We start from the raw sequence: 20525 nt of genomic DNA, 5'->3' as shown, positions 1-20525 counted from the left end.
CTATGAACCTTTTTTAATTATTATAATCAAAATATGACCTCAGGAAAAAAAATCACAGAAACATTAAAACTCTATTCTTAGTCACCCTATAACTGAACCACAAACACGGAACCATAACTATAAGCTATGCAAGTGTCACGTACCCAATCATAGTTTTTGGACAAAAACTCTGCCACGGTAGACTTGTGTCGAGTCATGAGCTCCTACAGCAAAAATGGAATCACTTAGGTATGGTACTATTAAAGCCATTGTGTATCAAATGACTAACATAAGATCGTTTTCCAAAATTTAGCATACAAAAATGCATGCTAACATAGTAATGTCTACAGTGATGATTTCTAATGTCAAAGAATTTGAAAATGATAAAAATTTAAAAAACATTAACATAAAAATAGAATTGTGCGCATAGTGGAAATCTGAAAGCACCATTGTACGGAGTACTTGGTTTGATAAAGTGATACATGAATTGCTGCTTATGATATTTATAAGCTCTACTTGTGCAACTACAATAGGCAGTTTCAACCCTTCTAATACACAAGGGCCGATGTGGGCTATTTGACATCTCCAGCATGTCAATTTTTTAATAATAAAGATTTAAGTGTTTAACAAGAAATGGAACTGGTGAAATAAGACGAGATAGTCAAACATGATGAAAGTCATCGGAAACATGTCCTTCTATGTCGCTCTTATTATTAACGTAAATTTTTCTAATCATCTAACATGTTAATTATAGAAGCTTCAACAAAATAATAACATGTGTTTCCGTGTTAGCCCAACCTGACCCAACCCATTATGCAAAATACTTATAAACGAGCCGCTTTTATTCGTTAACCAACCCTCCTGACCAGCCCATTTTCCACACCTACTCTATATACATAAATAAACCAGGAGAAGAAGTCAACTGCACCGCATTGCATGGCAATGGATTTATAAAGCACGGTCAAACTCAGACAATACACATAATATTCTTCAGATGAAAAGCATGTCTACTATTTTGGTTAGGTCTAGCATACTCAACCTTAAATGTTGCAGCTGCGTCAGCAGAAATATCAAAATTTGGAAGTTGAATAAAATCAAAGAACTTCTTAGTATGCTCCGACTCCAATACGTACCTGTGAACAAAATCAATGTAACTCAAATGGGTCTTAGTATTTAGCAGATGAAATAGTATTCCATATACTACATGAAATTTTCTTTATTTCCATTTGAGAAGTTCAACAATGCATCAAACAGAACCTTATATTGGAAACCACTTTAACCAAAAAATATGCTTAGACATCATAAAAGTATCTAGCTTTTATTACATTGATTATCGGAATGGTTCAAATAAGCCTTCTTAAATGAAGTCTCGCATATCGCATCACATGCAAATAGACAATTTATTACTAATCCACGAGTTACTTAAACTGATCAAAGCAATCTAGCTATTTGAAGGTAAAACACGCACCTAGCAACACTTTGATGACGTATACATTCCCTAAGCATTGCACCATAATGTAACGCCATATCTGTGTCCTCATAGCTATATGCAGAAAAGAGCATAAAATACTCACGGTCAAATCACATTAAAATAAAGTTACTTCATTTGCAACTATGCATAATAGATTAATAGCAAACAAAGTAATATTATAATTTTTACGAACGACGGAACAAGAAATCATATAAGCATCCTTAAAAGCTTACCCTGAGACCAAGATATCCATAAGATCGATATTTGCCTCCAAATAGTCGCATGCAATCAAACGTGATTGTACTTGCTGGCGTTGCAGGTTGGCAACAACCTGAGTAGCATCCTTACGAGCCTGCCAACATTGATATTAAGAGCACTGCTGTAAAAAAACCCCCGATTACTTCCGCTAAATCCCCAATCTCCCAATTAATCCCCGATTACTACTTTTTAAGAACAGACCGATATGATTTTCTAAATACCATTTAGTTAATCGGTCAACGTCGATTAATGGGTCAAAATTGGATTTGTTGGTCATAGTCGTTCAAAGTCAAAATTGGTCAACAGATTAATAAGATTATAAACTAGAGTTTTAGAGTTTTTGAACAAATGAATGATTATGTTTATGTTTTATGACAATTATGTTAAAGTTTATGTTTATGTTTATGGTTTCCTTCTATATTTACACATATAATTTTGAAATTTGTTAATTCAAATGTATAAAAAGTCCAATCCAATCAATCCCCATTTAATCTCTGAGTTCCCGATTACTCCCGACCGAGTATTCCTCGAGTAGCGAAGCCGAATATTGCAACCTTGATAAAGAGAATGCAACTAAATAAACGCTTACCTCTAAGTTAAGCTTTGGAAGACATATTATTAACAAACGGAGTGTATTTTCCCTAAAGAACTCCTGAGTCAGTTGCGCACAAGCTTCCGAAACCGGCTCAGCTTCACTGTTCCCATATAGGATTTGTTTTAGCTCACGAAGAAGCTTTCCCAACTCTGCAAACTGACAAACCAATACATATTATCCAAAGGAATATAGTCATGGACTCCGCATTTTTTTGTAATGTTATAGATACAGCCGGCAACGTTAAAACACGTCTGCAGTTTCCCATGTTATGTTAGAACTAAAGATGGAAAATTGAACATATTCGCAGCATGACAGCATCTATATAGGCAATGCAAGATTAGTTACAATCAGTTATTACCGGAAACGTAAAAGTCGCAAGGTGTAGTTAAGTAGCATAATATCATATCTGTATTAGCCATTTCTTAAGTTACATTTACATATTTGGCTCAATATCAAACTATTTATAGCCTAGTAGCCTACATTTTCACTGAATTTAGTGCAATTAAATGTGAAGTTGCTACATAGCCCATACTGTTATTCTGTATTTTTCACCCTAAACAGAAAATTATTCCTTGATCCACCACTCGTGTTTTCGATTGTCACTCTTTTGCTCTGCTCAAGCATAATTATCAAAAGGCCTATTTGATGAAGGCATACAATTATTAAGAGAATGCAGCAAAAAACCTAAGTGAGATGACACCATTATTTTTAGTAATTTCTTCAAATATGAAATTAATTTCAGTAGATTCCGAAAAATCATTTACGTATCTAATTGAAAATTTTTAGGCTTTTGTTCGTGTTAACATTGATTAATTTAATTTTGTTGCTGATCCACCATATATGATTACCCTGATTTAATGAAAATGATAAAATTCATAATTTACAATGCAATTAATAAATCAATATAAATTGAATTGAATTGAAGGGGAAAAAAGTAAATCTGAAAGAAAGAAAACCTTTTCTTCGCGTTTGGTTTCACGAGTTTCGGAATTGCGATCGATGAAGATGAGAAGATCGCGAGTTTGACGGACGAGGTCAACCGGTGTCTTAGGTTTTGACTTGAACAGACCTTTCATTGCTTATTTGCTATTGCTATTGATATTGCTACACCAACAACAACAAAGATCTAAGTAACTCTAACTCTGCACCAAAACTTTGCTATCTATCCATCACTAATTGCCTAATCGTATCAATCACTTTCATTTTCCTCTTTTTATTTTTAATTTTGTTTTTCCTTTTTCCTTTCTTTTTTCTTTTTCTTTTTTATTTATTGTATATATCGTATTAATATTAATTGTATGTATTATGTATTATTTTATTATTGTGATTTGATTTAATTGAAAAATTGCAATGTAATGTAATTACTGTACTTTTAAATTTAATTTTAATTTTAATATTATTATATATTATATATCTACATTAAGAATAGTTCATTGTTATTGCTATCGACAAAATTACTCTCGTCGTCCTTGAACATATACCGAAATCATAAGTGTCGTCCTCAGTTTTTTTGCATTCGTCGTCAATGAACTTGCATTTTATAACTTGTGTCGTCCGTCTGTTTCCTGCGTTAACCTTCAGCATGTGCCAAACATGTGAGGGCAATTCTGTCATTTTCTCTCTTTGAAAGTTCAGGGACGACCAACGTAATTTGTCTTTTTCTCTTAAATAATTTAATTTATTTTTTCTTTTCATTTTTCTTTTCATTTTTCTTTTCTCTTTTTTCTTTTCTTATCACCTTACTTTACCGCTAATGAATAATTAATTATTTGTTATATATTTTTTATTTAAATTATGTAATTTTATGTTTTAGTAATTTAAATTAATGTACTTTATGTTTAATAATGTGACTAGGACGTGTGAGTTTTTGTGTGGAGTAGTGATGGTGTTTGTTTTTTGTGTGATTTGTTAGTGAAATGCTGATGTGACATTTTTTTTATTTTTTTGTGTTTTATTAATTTATTTTATATTATTGATAGTTTTTAACAAATAAAAATAATAAGAATAATAATAACGTTTTTTAAATGACAAACATCTATTTTTTAAAATTGACCAACGGCTATATTTTTTTCCTATAAATACTCCATTTCACCAACTTCAATTCACACTTCACATTTTCAAAAAAATCTAAACTTCTAAAACTCTCTCAGTTATTCAAAATGAGTCCGTTGAATGCTGGCTTACAAGTTAATTACAGAGGTGAATTTGATCAGGAAGTGATGAATTATCAATCTTGCCGAAAACAAGAGTATTTCATTGATGCGTGTGAGTATGACTAGTCGAAGTTGATTGAGTTTCTTCAGGAAGACCCACCTTTGTTTTTCAAACAGGTTTGGTATTTCAAAAAACCCAACGTTCCCGTCTCGCTACTTGAAGATGACCACGATTGGTTTGCTTTGGTAGGGCGAGCATTGGTACGTTATGAAACAATTAAGCTTTATATCGAATATAGGGATGAAAGCGAAAATATTTTTGAAAGTGATCAAGAAGTTGTACCTGAATCTCCAAAAAGGTTTTAGCAATACGATATTCGCGATTACGAAGATTGATCAAGGTGTATGTTGAAGATAGCCATTAGGAATTAATGTAATCGTTTTAGAAACTAAGTTGTTGTTCTGTTTAGGAAATAATGTAATCGTTTAGGAATTAATGCAATAAACGCTATATTGTATGGAATCACATTATTAAACATAAAATACATTAATTTAAATTACTAAAACACAAAATTATATAATTTAAATAAAAAATTATATAACAAATAATTAGTTATTCATTAGCGGTACGAAAGTAAGGTGATAAGAAAAGAAAAAAAAATGAAAAATGAAAAGAAAAAAAATAAAGTTATTTAATGAAAAAAGACAAATTTACGTCGGTTGTCCCTGAACTTTCAAAAAGAGAAAATGACAGAATTTTCCTCACATGTTTGGCACATACTGAAGGTTAACGGAGGAAAGAGACAGACAGTTAACAGAAGGACGACACAAGTTATAAAATGCAAGTTTAGTGACGACGAATGCAAATAAAAATCTTTGAGGACGACGCTTATGATTTCGGTATATGTTCAAAGACGACGAGAGTAATTTTTTCATTGTTATCGCTATTTCTATTGTTTTTGCTTAAACACCAACAAAGATCTAACTCTGCACCAAAACTTTGCTATCTATCCATCACTAATGCCTAATCCAACACTTTCATTTTCCTCTTTTTATTTTTACTTTCTTTTTCCTTCCTTTTATTGTATAATATATATATATATATATATATATATATATATATATATATATATATATATATATATATATATATACAGTACCACTTTTAAATTTTAATTTTACAATATATTTTATTTTATTACTTTTACGTTATATATATATATATATATATATATATATATATATATATATATATATATATATATATATATATATATTATTGTGTCCCTCGGAAAAAAAATTGTTCACTTTATTATTTTTGTATGTTCTATGAATATTGCGTCTTGCTAAATAACTACAAAAAATCGCTAAAGTTCCTGTTATGCCCTTTTTATTATTAAAAATATAACATATAACGTGACAACTAAATTATTGTAATTATTCTTTATAATAACATAATTTAATTAAAGACACTTTAGACAAGTACCTAATATATCTTAAATTCAACCAAAAATCAAAGAGGTCAACAACTATGTGACAGAAGAAGTATTAATTATTAGGAAAATGATAACCATAGTCTTTAGTGTTGTGATTAAGTAATTTAACAGTATTCTAATTATTATCCATCATAGTATTAGCATATTTGGTTAATTAATTATATTACCAGTGAACGGTAATGTTTACATGTATGGGCAATTTAATAATTTTGTGATTTTTTTAAATTAATTTTGTAGTTCTTTGATTTGCTTTTCCTCCTTGGTGAAACAGAGACACACAAGCTATTTTAAATTTTTATTCTTATCTACAATATATTATTTATTATCTAAAAATCTACATACATTATTATATTATATGTTAATAAATAGAATATTATAATTCACTATAAATCATATAAATAAGGCATTTTCTTGTTATTATAAATTTGTTTAACTTTTAATAGTTTTATAATTTTGTTAAAAATAATTAATATTGACATCACCCAATACCCCCTAATAGTGACATGCCGCAATCCTTATATGTTGGACATGGTTAAACTTTGAAATGATGACGTATAATTTCTACAGACACATCACGCCTCCTGATTCAAATTTTCCGTATCTATTTGAAATTCAAACTTATCATCTTCATCTTTATGCCATCATCTCTTTCTTTATTCATTAATCATCTACATTTCTCATCCAAAATAATATGCACTGGTAACAGATTAGTCGATGTGTTTCTCTATGACGTCTCAACTGAATTACTAACCAGAAATGATATGAACGAACTAGACAGTTATATGCTCTATTTTTCATGGTGCAATATAGTTTTTTAGATAGGTGTGTATTTTTTAAAATATTAATCTAATATGATGATGTCATCCTAATTAAGTTTAATCATCTGTTTTCCTTTAACTTACCACATGTCATCTTTACAAAATTTTAGGTAATGTCATAATTAAGTAATTAACCATGTAATAAAAATATTCATATATGAAGGTGATTATCAATTAATTTCCTTATATACTAAAAGAGACCCTAAATGTTGTCGTTTCATTTTCACAAAAACGACATCAGTTACACCTATTAAACCTATTATCTTTTCTTGACATTCACTCACACACCCTTTATTTCTCTTCCTCCACAATCGACGTCAAGTTAGGGCTTCATTCATCAGAATATGCTTCTCAAAAATTCAATCTCGAACCACGATCTCCTATTCCATATTTAATATTCATAGATTGTGTGTCTACAAACTCTATTTTCTTGATGGTGACGGTGCCGTATCTGGATGTTTCTTAGGGCGATTCGTGTATCCTTCGAACGATCGATGCGACTTTCTTCGGTGTTGTTGGATTAGAGGTTATTTCGCCGTTTGATTACATTAGTTATTAACAAGCACCATATTTAGAAGAATTATTTATTACGGTTTAAAAACATATCATGGTAACTATATTTACAAACGTTATCATTCATTAAAAGGCTTATTATAAATTTTCTATCATTATCTTCACCAATAATTTATTTATTTATAATCTTAAAGTTGATTGATTAAATATTCGATTAATTATATAAAATCAACAATTACTATTGATATCAATTCTTTAGATTTTGAAAGTTGATTTAAATAACATTTTTTTTTTAAAGACAAATTTTATTGAACACGAAAAGATTACAAAAGCTAGCTAAAAGTATTACACGAACAGTTGCAAAGCAAACAACTCAAAGACTGACTAGATACATATACACGAGTATTAGCTATTTAGACACACTCTTGGACTGGTTAGCCACGTGAGCCAATCAATTTTTTTCCCTCTCGACCTATTTGAAATCCAATCAAAAGACATAACTTGAATCTCATTTAGCGCAACCGGACCGTTCCAACATTTCCCGTGAAAGATTTTATTGTTTCGATTCTTCCAAATTAGGTAAGCACACACCCACTTTACCGCTTGCCAAACCATACTCCCATAACTTGATGACGAAATACCATTAGAATCAATGAGAGCTTCGGTCAAACTAAAATCCACGAAGTTACCAAGGTTCCACCATTTATAAACACGATCCCAAATATCAAGAACGTGATTACAAAAAATAAGTGAATGATCTACCATTTCCAAGTCATCATCACAAATAGGACATCGAACATTATCGAGATCAATGCCTCGTTTGTCAAGTTCGACCCGTACTGGTAGTCTTTTCTTTAACGCTCTCCAAATAAAAATCTCTATCTTTTTCGGGAATAGCTTGTTTCGAGCTGTGTTTTGTTGAGTAGAATCAGCTCCCAGGATCTACTCATCGATAATTTTGGTCAGTTTTTTTACTTCGAGCACTCCATTAGATGCCAAATTCCAATGCCACGAGTCATTGTCCCTGCAACTAAAAGAAAAAGAAGAAATTAAGTTGTACATGCTTTGCAATTCTCCTAGTGTGCGCCCAGTTGGTTCACGAATCCATTCCCATGAAGTTGTAGTGCCATCATCATACTCATTCTGCTTAAGACGGTCCTTGATTAGTGCACTCTTGTTGCATTCCAAGTGGTATAACCTAGGAAAAATAGAACTTAGCCTTTCTTCCCTAATCCGATGATCATGCCAAAAGGACGTTGCTCCACCGTCACCAATTGATCTAACAAAGGAGTTCTTGAATGGGACTTGAATTTCATCCAAATATGTACCTGATAAGACAATATTACGCCAAGTACCCAATGTCGATAAGTGAAGATTCCCACTTTCCAACACTAGGCCGCCACACACACCGTAAATACTACGAATGACTTTAACCCAAAGGGAGTTAGTTTCGGTTTTGAACCTCCACCACCATTTCCCTAATAAGGCTAAATTTTTACCCCGTAATGACCCAATATTTAACCCACCGTTCCCATAATTATTAATGACATTTTCCCATTTAACCCACGATATTTTTGAGTTTGTACCCGAACCCCCCCCCCCCCCCCCCCCCCCAAAAAAAAGATCTCCTCACACTCTCAAGTATTTTTATCACCCAAGGCGGAGCGCAAAATAGCGAGAAATAGTACAACAGAAAACTATTGAGCACCGATTTAATGAGGACTAATCTTCCTCCAAAAGACAACGAACGCATTTTCCAACTCGAAAGTCGACGATGAAACTTATCGATAACCGGACGCCAATCTTTGAGTTTATTCATTTTCGATCCAATAGGTAAGCCAAGGTAAGTGCAAGGAAACTTACCTAGTTGGCAACCTAAATGTCTTGCAATTAATTTAACTTCCTCAAGTTCAACACCAACACTAAAAACATAACTTTTTTGAAAGTTAACTCTTAAACCCAAAGCGTGTTCAAAACATTTAAGAAGTTTACCAAGATTAAGTGCATTAATCCTACTCCACTCCCCAAAAAATATGGTATCATCCGCGTATTGAAGATGAGAGATTAAAACTTTTTCATTCCCGACCTCCACTCCTTTAAATAACCCTTTGTCCGTAGCCGCTTTTGTGAGAATATTTAAATCCTCGGCCGCTAAAATAAAAAGAAAAGGAGACAACGGGTCTCCTTGTCGGACACCTCTTCCAAGTGAAAACTCTCTAGTTAGTGCCCCGTTAATTAGGATTAAGATAGAGGCCGAGGTGAGGCAAGACGAAATCCACTTCCTCCATCTGTCTCCGAATCCCATACATTTCATGATTTCCATTAAAAAGGGCCAATTAAGACAATCGAAGGCCTTTTCAAAATTGACTTTGAAGATAATACCTTTCTTCTTTTTTGATTTAAGGTAGTCAATAGTTTCATTCTCGATTAGTACCCCATTAAGAATATATCGCCCTTTTAAAAATGCGCTTTGTTCGGGTCCAACAAGAGATGGTAAAACCTTCCGTAGACGATTCGATAGGATTTTTGCCACAATTTTGTAATAACTTCCTATTAAGCTTATCGGTCTAAAATCACCAAGTCCCAACGGGTCCGATTTCTTTGGAATGAGTGTGACAAACGATGCATTACATCCTCTCGAGATTTCACCCGTATCCCAAAACCAATTAATTGCTTCGACAAGATCCTCTTAATTTTAATTATATCTCGAGATTTAAATAACATTTTAAAAATCGTATTTGGTCATAATTTTAAAAATCTTAATTTAGTACCCCCTTGTCATTGTCGGGTTTTGTCTAAGGAGGTCTTTTATTTTCACTTTGACCCTATATATTTTTGTTTCTATTATATATTATCCATTAAATTTATATCAATGGATTAAATTTTTAAAATATTTTTTACCAGTATAATGTTCATCAAGTATTATATAACACACACAAAATAATTTAATGTCAAAGTAGGAAAGACCTCTAAAGTCAAAACAAGACCATTGAACTGAGATTAAGGAAGTAATAATAATAAAAAAAACTCTTATTGAATTTATGTATTAATATTAAAATAACTGAAATCCAAATTTAATAAAAAAATTAAAAAATTATATTTTATTATTTTTATCTTTACTTTTAATGAATCTTAAATTAATGAGTTTGATAATAATTTGACATTGATTATTCTTATATTAATCTACATTTAATTGACATTAATAAAAATGTTCATTGTAATTTACTTTAAAAATTTTTATTTGAATATGATTTTACCAAAATAAATTTCATTATCTACTATCTGTATCATATGCACCGGGAGAATAAAATTATATATATTTATAATTGATTTTATAATAATATCTGTGATTACTATTGAAGCAAGCAGTGACGGTCATAGTTGTATACTTTATTAAACTTCACTTCAAAATGGGGAAAAAAACATATCAAGATCTACGGACACGTAAGATATTATTCTCATTATAACCACCATCACATATCTAATCATACACAGCATAATTGTATTTTTTTCATCTCAAATAAAAATTGAAGTTTGGATATTTGGATAATTCGATATCTGAATTCAAAATTTTGGATATTCAAAAATCGAATATATGATATTTCAAATTCGAATATCAGATGACCAAATCCACTATACAAATTTTCGAATATCCGAAATTATATATAAGCAAAATAAAATTAATCAACCCCTTAGATTAAAATTATATATAAGCAAAGAAATTTTATGTCTATATGCTGAGTAATTTTTTTTAACTTAAATAACAATTTTGAAGTTTAATATACTCTATCTGTAAAAAAAAAAAAAAAAATTTGTTCCATTTTACTTTTAAAAGTTTTTATTCTTCAACCTTGATTTTTAATTGTTTTGTTTGTATTATAAAATTTTTTATATAAGTTATACCAATGAAAAATACATCTAAAATTGAATATTTTTATGACTTTATTAAAATATTATATCACACAAAAAAAAAATCTAAAGCCAAAGTTGATAAAAACAATACCAAAAAAGTAAACTTGTGATAGTTTTTTTTTTTTTTTTTTTTTTGATGAATAGATTAATATTTAAAAGATTTTCATTTAACTAACGGGTATTACACGGGTCCTTCAACTTGTTATTACTATATTCCTTCCATTATAAGTATATAGGTTATCTTCGTAAGTTGGTTTCATTATATATATTCATTACATTATATAACCGAAAAAACATGTTAACTAGTTATAAATGATATTTGATTAGTAAAAATGTACAAACACTTACTAAAGAATTATAAAGTTGTGTGTCAAGTCAAAATAAATATTTTGAGCAAGACATGTACTGTATTTAGTATTAAATCAGTTTATTGATACTTTCTCATGTATATATTAATTATAAATTTAAATTTAATTATCCTATTTTCCATTAATTTGTCACATGTCATCTTTACAAAATTCTAGGTGATTTCATTGTGATGACCCGGGAATTTATGACCAAATTTAAACTTAATCTTTATATAGTTTTGACACGATAAGCAAAGTCTATTAAACCGAGTCTCAAAATTTTTGAACCGTTTCATGAAATCATTTGACCTTCGACCAGTTCCGACGATTCACGAACAATTAATTGTAACTTGATATGTGTGTGTGTATATATATATATATATAAATATATAAATAATAATTAGAAATAAAATTTTTAATATTGTATGTTGTTATTACCAAAATTTATCTATGTAAAATAAAACAAAATATAATTATTATTATTATTTAAAACATATCTTTATATATATAAATAAAAGTATATCAAAAATAAATATTTAGTGATTGTAATACTCGTTGGACGTTTCGATTATTATTTAGAGAAGTTTAATTCAAACTTATGTTATTTTAAAATAAACGGTGATTCGAAACTGGGATTTATAAATTATAGGCTTAGTAAAAATGCATTTAGGAGCAATTTATTTAATTTTAAAACTTTTTATATTTTACCTGGAATTGGGGGTAAATAATTAATGTAAAATTTTATTTAATAATTAATGATCGAATTTTATACCATAATGACCAAAATAAATGAAATTATTTATTTTTTTTAAAAAAATTTAGAATTGTTTAGAAGACTTTTATCTGTCACTGATTATCAACGGAGCACGATTTAATACTCCATGGACCGTTGGTACAACTGAACGAAATAAAGGACTGCTAATCTATTTTTCTTTTAATATCACGTTTTAGTTTTATATGTTAAAGTTAATGTTAATTATTGATATTGAATTGCTTTTTCTTCCACTTGTTGCCTTTCAATCCATCCGTGAAATGAAAATATTATTGTAATTGAACTGTGTCGTTATTCAATCAAACCAATCAACTTTCTAAATTATATATATGTAATATATATACAACCCTACTTGTGTACTCATCTCTACACTTCTATTTTTCTCTGAGCAAGAGCCATTTTAACCCACCTTTTAAATTATCATCATTTATAAATCACACACCACATTTGTATCCCATTTCCTAGTTGTCAATCACCATTGAGCCATTTTATGTTGTTGATTGTTTCATCTTTCGTTGACAACCCAAACCAAGAATGCAACAACCCTAACCATCAAAACCCGTTAGAACCCATAACCCTCGTACTGCCTTACTATATTCGATAACCCAGACAAAACCACGAACCATCGTTCATCATAACCATCGTTCATCATAATCAAACTTCATGAGAACCGAGAACCCACTTTAGTTTGTTGCTACCCTTCTATTCGTGATAAGCACCACCTTTGGCCGTGAACCACCTACACACAAATCATCACCACCACTTCCTTCTTCGCCATCACCATACCACTGCCGCCTGCCATCACCGGAGAGCCACCAACCTCACCAACCTCCATATCTCACTTCTCTCTCTCTACATATTTTTCTTTATATCTCTCTCTCATCCTTTCTTTTAGCGAAACATAAAGAACACGATCTTATAACCTGCCATTGATGTTGCTGTATCTTCTGTTTCTGTTCGAATTAAACACCATCAACACCATAAAAACCGTCACCTGCAATATGTCTTCTACAGCTGCGACGGCTTTCTGATTCTGACTCACTGTACGTGTACGATAGAGAAACATTTACGATTAGAATGATAGATATTAGAAGCGTGAACGAATGTTTGCTGCTGCTACTACTTCTGTTTAGAAACAAGAGGTTGATGATAATATGTATAGGTACATATATAATAATAATAAAGTTCTTTGGTAACCACTCCACTTATATTGCTTTACTTTTTCGAATGGTGGAATAATTCGAGTATAATCCATTAGGTGAGCTGTCGATTTTTTTTTATTGAATGAACACGTGATAATGCTAATCAAGTGGGGTTTTGGGTTGAAAGAAATATAGAACAGATAGATAGAGTAAATAGATTTAAGTAATGAATTAAAACAGAAAAGAGGTAGTAGTGGAACGGTTCTGTGGTGTCTTCATTTACCAGAAGGTCGCGAGTTCAATCCTAGATTGCTACAAAAGAATTTTTTTAACCAACTGCTATTGATTCAGGTTTTAGTAAATGGGCTGATTAATTGTATTTGGGTTTCTTGGGCTCATGCAATGGTTTTACAATGTTGAATGCCGAGTTATATAGGATTGGGTTACGAAAACATACAAAATAACAGAATTGGTCGATTGGTTGGGGGATGTTTCGAGTATTCGAGAGGTCATGGGTTCGAGCCCGGTTCGGGGCTCTTTCGTTTTAAAACAGATTTGTGAGGTAGTTTTCTATTTTAAAATTTTTATTATTGTAATTACTTATTGTTATTATTATTGTTATTTTAATTATTATTATTATATTAACTAATATTAATATCAAAATAAGTATTAGAACAAGTATTATTATTATTATTATTGATATTAGGAATATTATTATCATTCTAAAATTTGTAAGATCATTATTATTATTAAAAGTGATATAAGTGTTATCATTATTACTAAACATTAGTATTGAAATTATTTTAATAAAAACTTAACATACCTTTTGAATTTACATATAAAAAAAATGTAATAACTAATTATTTCAAATATTGAAAGTAAATATATCTAAGATATGTATTAAAATAACATATAAATTAAGATACATATAAACAAAGTATATTTTAGAAATTAATATACTATTATATAAACTTGTTTAATTGTTATTATGTGTATTAATATTAATAATTGGTATAGGTTCGTAAATCCGAGGCCAACCCTGCATTGTTCAGTTCTGTCGTATGCATATTCTTACTACAAAATACAGTATTGTGAGTTTCATTTGCCCTCTTTTACTCATTACATTTTTGGGCTGAGAATACATGCAATGTTTTAATAACTGTTTTGAAATATTTATATGCGTGAGTTTCATTTACTCCCTTTTTAAATGCTTTTGCAATATATATTTTTGGGACTGAGAATACATGCGCAACTTTTATAACTGTTTTACGAAATAGACACAAGTAATCGAAACTACATTGTATGGTTGAATGATCGAATCGAATATGCCCCTATATAGTCTGGTAATCTAAGAATTAGGGAACAGACACCCTAATTGACGAGAATCCTAAAGATAGATCTATCGGGCCCAACAAGCCCCATCCAAAGTACCGGATGCTTTAGTACTTCGAAATTTATATCATGTCCGAAGGAGGATCCCGGAATGATGGGGATATTCTTATATATATATTGTGAAAGTCGGTTACCAGGTGTTCAATCCATATGAATGATATTTTTGTCTCTATGTATGGGACGTTTGTTTATGAGAAATGGAAATATGAAATCTTGTGGTCTATTAAAATTATGAAATGATTATTTATGTTAAACTAATGAACTCACCAACCTTTTGGTTGACACTTTAAAGCATGTTTATTCTCAGGTACGAAAGAAATCTTCCGCTGTGCATTTGCTCATCTTAGAGATAGTACTTGAAGTCATTCATGACATATTTCAAAAGACGTTGCATTCGAGTCGTTGAGTTCATCAAGATTATTATTAAGTCAATTATAGTAAGATATATTACAAAATGGTATGCATGTTGTCAACTTTTGATGTAATGAAAGATTGTCTTTTCAAAAACGAATGCAATGTTTGTAAAATGTATCATATAGAGGTCAAGTACCTCACGATGTAATCAACTGTTGTGAATCGTTTATAATCGATATGGACTTCGTCCGGATGGATTAGGACGGGTCTTCACAGTTGGTATCAGAGCAGAGGTCTTAGCGAACCAGGTCTGCATTAGTGTGTCTAACTGATAAGTCGTTAGGATGCATTAGTGAGTCTGGACTTCGACCGTGTCTGCATGTCAAAAGTTTTGCTTATCATTTTGTGTCAAAAATTACCTGCTTATCATTCTTAGAGAAATCACTTGCTTATCATTCTTAGTCTAGACACGTTTAATGCATTGACTACATGAATAGTGTATAGACAAAATTCATATCTTAGCGTATCTGCTACTTCATATCTTAGCGTATCTGTTACTGTAACTTTGCCTGACAACTTCCGTAGATTCCTCCGTAACTTATGGGATTTTAGTATTATATATGCATATGTAAATTATGTATTACAGGGTACTAATCTACATCCCATAATTTATTTCTTATAAAAAAAAAATTCCTTCATCTGATCGTATGAGATGAATCCTGCAACCAGTTCGAGTCCCTCAGATTTCGATAGCTATTTCGACAACTATTCCGACATGGATATTCACCTAAGCTCCGAAAACAGCGTCACCAGAATGAATCAACCAATCAGCCGTTATCAACTCATCTGATGGGTTCGTACAAGGTAATCCCTTCCACCAACCGAGTTCACCTCTTGGCAATGAACCTGAAGCGTTTACCGGCGAACCTGTTCGAAACACCATTTTCAGTCTCATTTCCAGCGTAACTCGACAAGATTATATTCTATCCACAATTCTGAACCTTATTCATCCGCTCGTTACGACCGACAATCATCCTGGAGTAATAAGTCAACGAACTTCGCGCTTGAATAATCAATTCGGAGAATATGGTACAAAATGTACCAGCTTCAGCAACATTACCGACACCAACAGTACCATCAATAACAGCACCAGTACCATCAACAATCCATGCTTCAATATCACCATCTGTACTTTGAGTATGATCTTCGTTCTACGTATCGTTCTACCTCATTTATCTTCGTTCGACATGGCGAATATGTAATCTCTAAAGTTTTAGAGATTATTTATTCTAGTTCCAACTGAAAAGCAAATGAGTTTAATATCATATTAACTCATTAAATCCATGAATACATCTGAAGAAAATATATATGTATATATGTTTTCATAAAGATTTTAATTAAAAATTTTATTGTACAAGCTGTTAATGGTGAAAATATTTTAACGGGTAGTTAATACCCGAGGAATATTTAGATTTTGCATTAATAAGTTACACTGTACATTCTTCGAATCTGATTCAACAGTCATTTACTATCCTACTTGCAACCACAGCTATACGAATCCGTTCATCACAGAATAACCATTCTCATTCAATTTCATATTTGGATTTTGACCTATCAGAATCCGACAAGTGACATAATGAAGAAAACATTGGACAAAATAAAATTTGTTAGAAACAAACAAATTAACTATGAGAAATTTTGTTAAGAATCCACGCTAACAAAATCCTAGCTAACTGTTCCTAGCTAACTGATTACATTTTATTTATCGCAATTTATTTTATCGCAATTTACATTCTCGCAATTTTATTTATCGTCATTAAATTTCTGTTATTTACTTTACGCACTTTATTTATCGTTATTTAATATTCTGTTATTTATTTTACGCACTTTAAATATCGGGACACGTATACAAGGTTTTGACATATCATATCGACGCATCTATATATATTATTTGGAATCACCATAGACACTCTATATGCAGTAATGATCGAGTTCTCTATACAGGGTTGAGGTTGATTCTACAATAATATATATACTTTGAGTTGTGATCGAGTCTGAGACGTATACGGGTCACGACATGTATTAATTAATTCGAATATTATATATTAAATTATATATGAGTTATTGAATTGTCAACTGTGGACTATCGACTGGGGACTAATAACATTGGACAATTATAATGAATTAAAATATTGATTATAATATATGAAACTAAACAATTCATCAAGTTTGCCACTTGATTTCATCTTAAACCTCATTTGTATCTTGACGATCGCAATCTGCGTTCAAACCCGTCATAATTCTTGAAAACACCTCAATCGAGAGGATGAACCAACCGCACTTCATCTATGGAAGGAAAGATTTATGCATATAATTATGCATCTGAAAACACTCGAAACCTGAGTAAACATTTAACACGTATCTGTTCTAACTCCTTTGGCGTTGTTATTACCGAAAATAACTTTGCATCTGCTGTTCGAGATAGCCAGTTTTGTCACAGCTCCAGCAAGACAACTTCGACTTTTCATACAAAACAACCTTATTATAACGTTGATATATACGCGTGTTCTTTTATTATTACCAGGGAACCTTTCATATTCCACCATATTACCATCAGCGTTTAATCAACTAAAAACACAATTCTCCTGAAACCACCTCGGATTAATAACCGATGATTTAGATATCATAGCATTAAATGCAGAGGAAACAGGAAAATGGTAGATGGTCTAAACGACCAAAAGTTTAATGATAAAGAAAGGAGTGTTAGGGACGTTCGATAGAAAATTGGGTATTAAAAAAAAACAGATTGAGCGACCCATGAAGGAGACCAAGGACAAATACAAGAACCAAACCCTATATTCAAAGAATTCAGGTAATTCTGGATCCGTTGAAATCTTTAGAGATTATCTTGCTCCGAAGTCATGTTAAAATCTTGCGGAAAATCTTTCTCCATCAACCATCGAACTTAGAAATTCCAAAATATCATCATCAATATCTTCGATATTTCTGAGGATATTTTCATAAATATTCTCGTCCGAAATTATATACCTCCTTGTGCTTTATGTGTATCATTATATTGGAAACATTCAATAGAAAATTTAGTACCGAAAAGCAGATTATGCGAAACTAGGAAGAAAGCCGTGGATAAATCACAAAGAATAAGTTTGACTTCAAAGAATCCAAATGATTCAATGTCTGCTAAGGTCTTTAGCGAATATCTTGCTCATTACTCTAAACCCTTGCAGACAATAGTTTCTATCATCCTCTGATCTTAGATATTCCAAGATATTATCGTATCTTTCATTATAAATATCCTCCATATTTCTGGAGATATTTTTATAACTATTCTTACTTGAAATCATTAATCTCTTCGTGCTATCAGTGTTACATCATATAGAAACTGTTAGTTTCTATATTCTGTAAACTTTAGAGCTTAAAATATGAATGTTATTGAAGTAATGTTGGGAACTGATGCATGAGTTAGTATAATATAATGACACTTGATCAACGTGATTATATTACAATAAGTCATGCTGAGTTTCTAATGGGACATGATGATTCACAGATCATAACGTTATCATGTGTCATGTCACATAACTCTTTCATTATACTTAACTCTTGAACAAATAAAGAAAATGTATTCTTGATGGTTCTATCTTCCGTGATGTTGATAAATTTGAAAATCGAATCGTGCTATCACGTTCCTTCCTGCTTTGAACATTATAATCATTCGAAACTCTATATCTACAAATTCTGGACCATTATTTCGCTTGACTTGAAGTCGGGAAGAGAAAATAAAAGGCAAAGAGCTTCAAAAATAAAATAAAAATATATAAAGCCCAATAACAACACGAAGATCACAAACCGTGGATATTAATACGGATAACAATATAAAGACACGGTAGAATTAAGAATAGTATCACCCTAAGGTAATAGTGAAAGTAAACAGATGTTTCTGGTGGGAGATTGAAAGGAAGGAATGATAGAAATGATAATTAGGAAAATATCAAGGATTAGAATTGGATTAAGAATTTCCATAATCTTTTGGATGTATGAACTAAGAAAGAGAGTATAGGAATGGTGAGAATAATAGAACGGAAGAGCTTAATTTATAATGGAAATATCAGACAGAGAAATCGAGGCAGATCACCGTATTTAATTATAGAGATTTTAATTTCCTTATTTGCCGAAGCATCTAATCTTTTAGATTTCGAAGATTTCCTTTAAATCCCATGAATTCCGGAATTCAACCAAGACAACATCAAAAGCTAAAACGCACCTTATTTTCTAATTTCCACCGTGACTACGTCAAAAGTTAAATCTCTATCTCAATCTGTTGTGACAGCTTCATTCGTACACTTCATCTAAATCAAATTTATCTATATTAGTCAATAATGATAAAACTCAATTTATCAACTCATATTTGTCATGAAAACATTTTTATTGTTAGTCATGACAACCTCACTCAAATTTCGGGACGAAATTTCTTTAACGGGTAGGTACTGTGATGACCCGGGAATTTCCGACCAAATTTAAACTTAATCTTTATATAGTTTTGACACGATAAGCAAAGTCTATTAAACCGAGTCTCAAAATTTTTGAACCGTTTCATGAAATCATTTGACCTTTGACCAGTTCCGACGATTCACGAACAATTAATTGTAACTTGATATGTGTATATATATATACATACATATATATATATATATATATATATATATATATATATATATATATATATATATATATATATATATATATATAAATAATAATTAGAAATAAAATTTTTAATATTGTATGTTGTTATTACCAAAATTTATCTATGTAAAATAAAACAAAATATAATTATTATTATTATTTAAAACATATCTTTATATATATAAATAAAAGTATATTAAAAATAAATATTTAGTGATTGTAATACTCGTTGGACGTTTCGATTATTATTTAGAGAAGTTTAATTCAAACTTATGTTATTTTAAAATAAACGGTGATCCGAAAATGGGATTTATAAATTATAGGCTTAAAAAAATGCATTTAGGAGCAATTTATTTAATTTTAAAACTTTTTATATTTTACCTGGAATTGGGGGTAAATAATTAATGTAAAAATTTATTTAATAATTAATGATCGAATTTTATACCATAATGACCAAATTAAATGAAATTATTTATTTTTTTTCTAAAAAAAATTTAGAATTGTTTAGAAGACTTTTATCTGTCACTGATTATCAACGGAGCACGATTTAATACTCCATGGACCGTTGGTACAACTGAACGAAATAAAGGACTGCTAATCTATTTTTCTTTTAATATCACGTTTT

General features: G+C 30.6%; 1 protein-coding gene across 2 annotated transcripts in view; it reads right to left on the bottom strand.

The window, feature by feature from the left end:
* Positions 1-20525, bottom strand: part of LOC139861256 (putative MO25-like protein At5g47540) — a 108659-nt gene that overhangs the window by 2340 nt on the left and 85794 nt on the right. The window contains exons 2-7 of one of the 2 annotated variants that reach the window (XM_071849586.1): positions 3260-3401; positions 2298-2459; positions 1684-1802; positions 1448-1522; positions 1019-1112; positions 144-203 (exon numbers count right to left, since the gene is read on the bottom strand). In XM_071849586.1, coding sequence (XP_071705687.1) covers positions 144-203; positions 1019-1112; positions 1448-1522; positions 1684-1802; positions 2298-2459; positions 3260-3379 — 630 coding nt within the window. In that variant the 5' untranslated portion in view covers positions 3380-3401. Of the gene's footprint in view, positions 1-143; positions 204-1018; positions 1113-1447; positions 1523-1683; positions 1803-2297; positions 2460-3259; positions 3498-20525 lie in introns of those variants that run through there. The other variant, XM_071849585.1, reaches the window with a different exon arrangement.

This window comes from Rutidosis leptorrhynchoides, chromosome 8 (genome assembly GCF_046630445.1).
Source record: "Rutidosis leptorrhynchoides isolate AG116_Rl617_1_P2 chromosome 8, CSIRO_AGI_Rlap_v1, whole genome shotgun sequence".
In the NCBI taxonomy this organism is placed as follows: Eukaryota; Viridiplantae; Streptophyta; class Magnoliopsida; order Asterales; family Asteraceae; genus Rutidosis; species Rutidosis leptorrhynchoides.
Note: the sequence above shows the minus strand (reverse complement) of the source record. Positions and strands in the feature narration are given on the sequence as shown.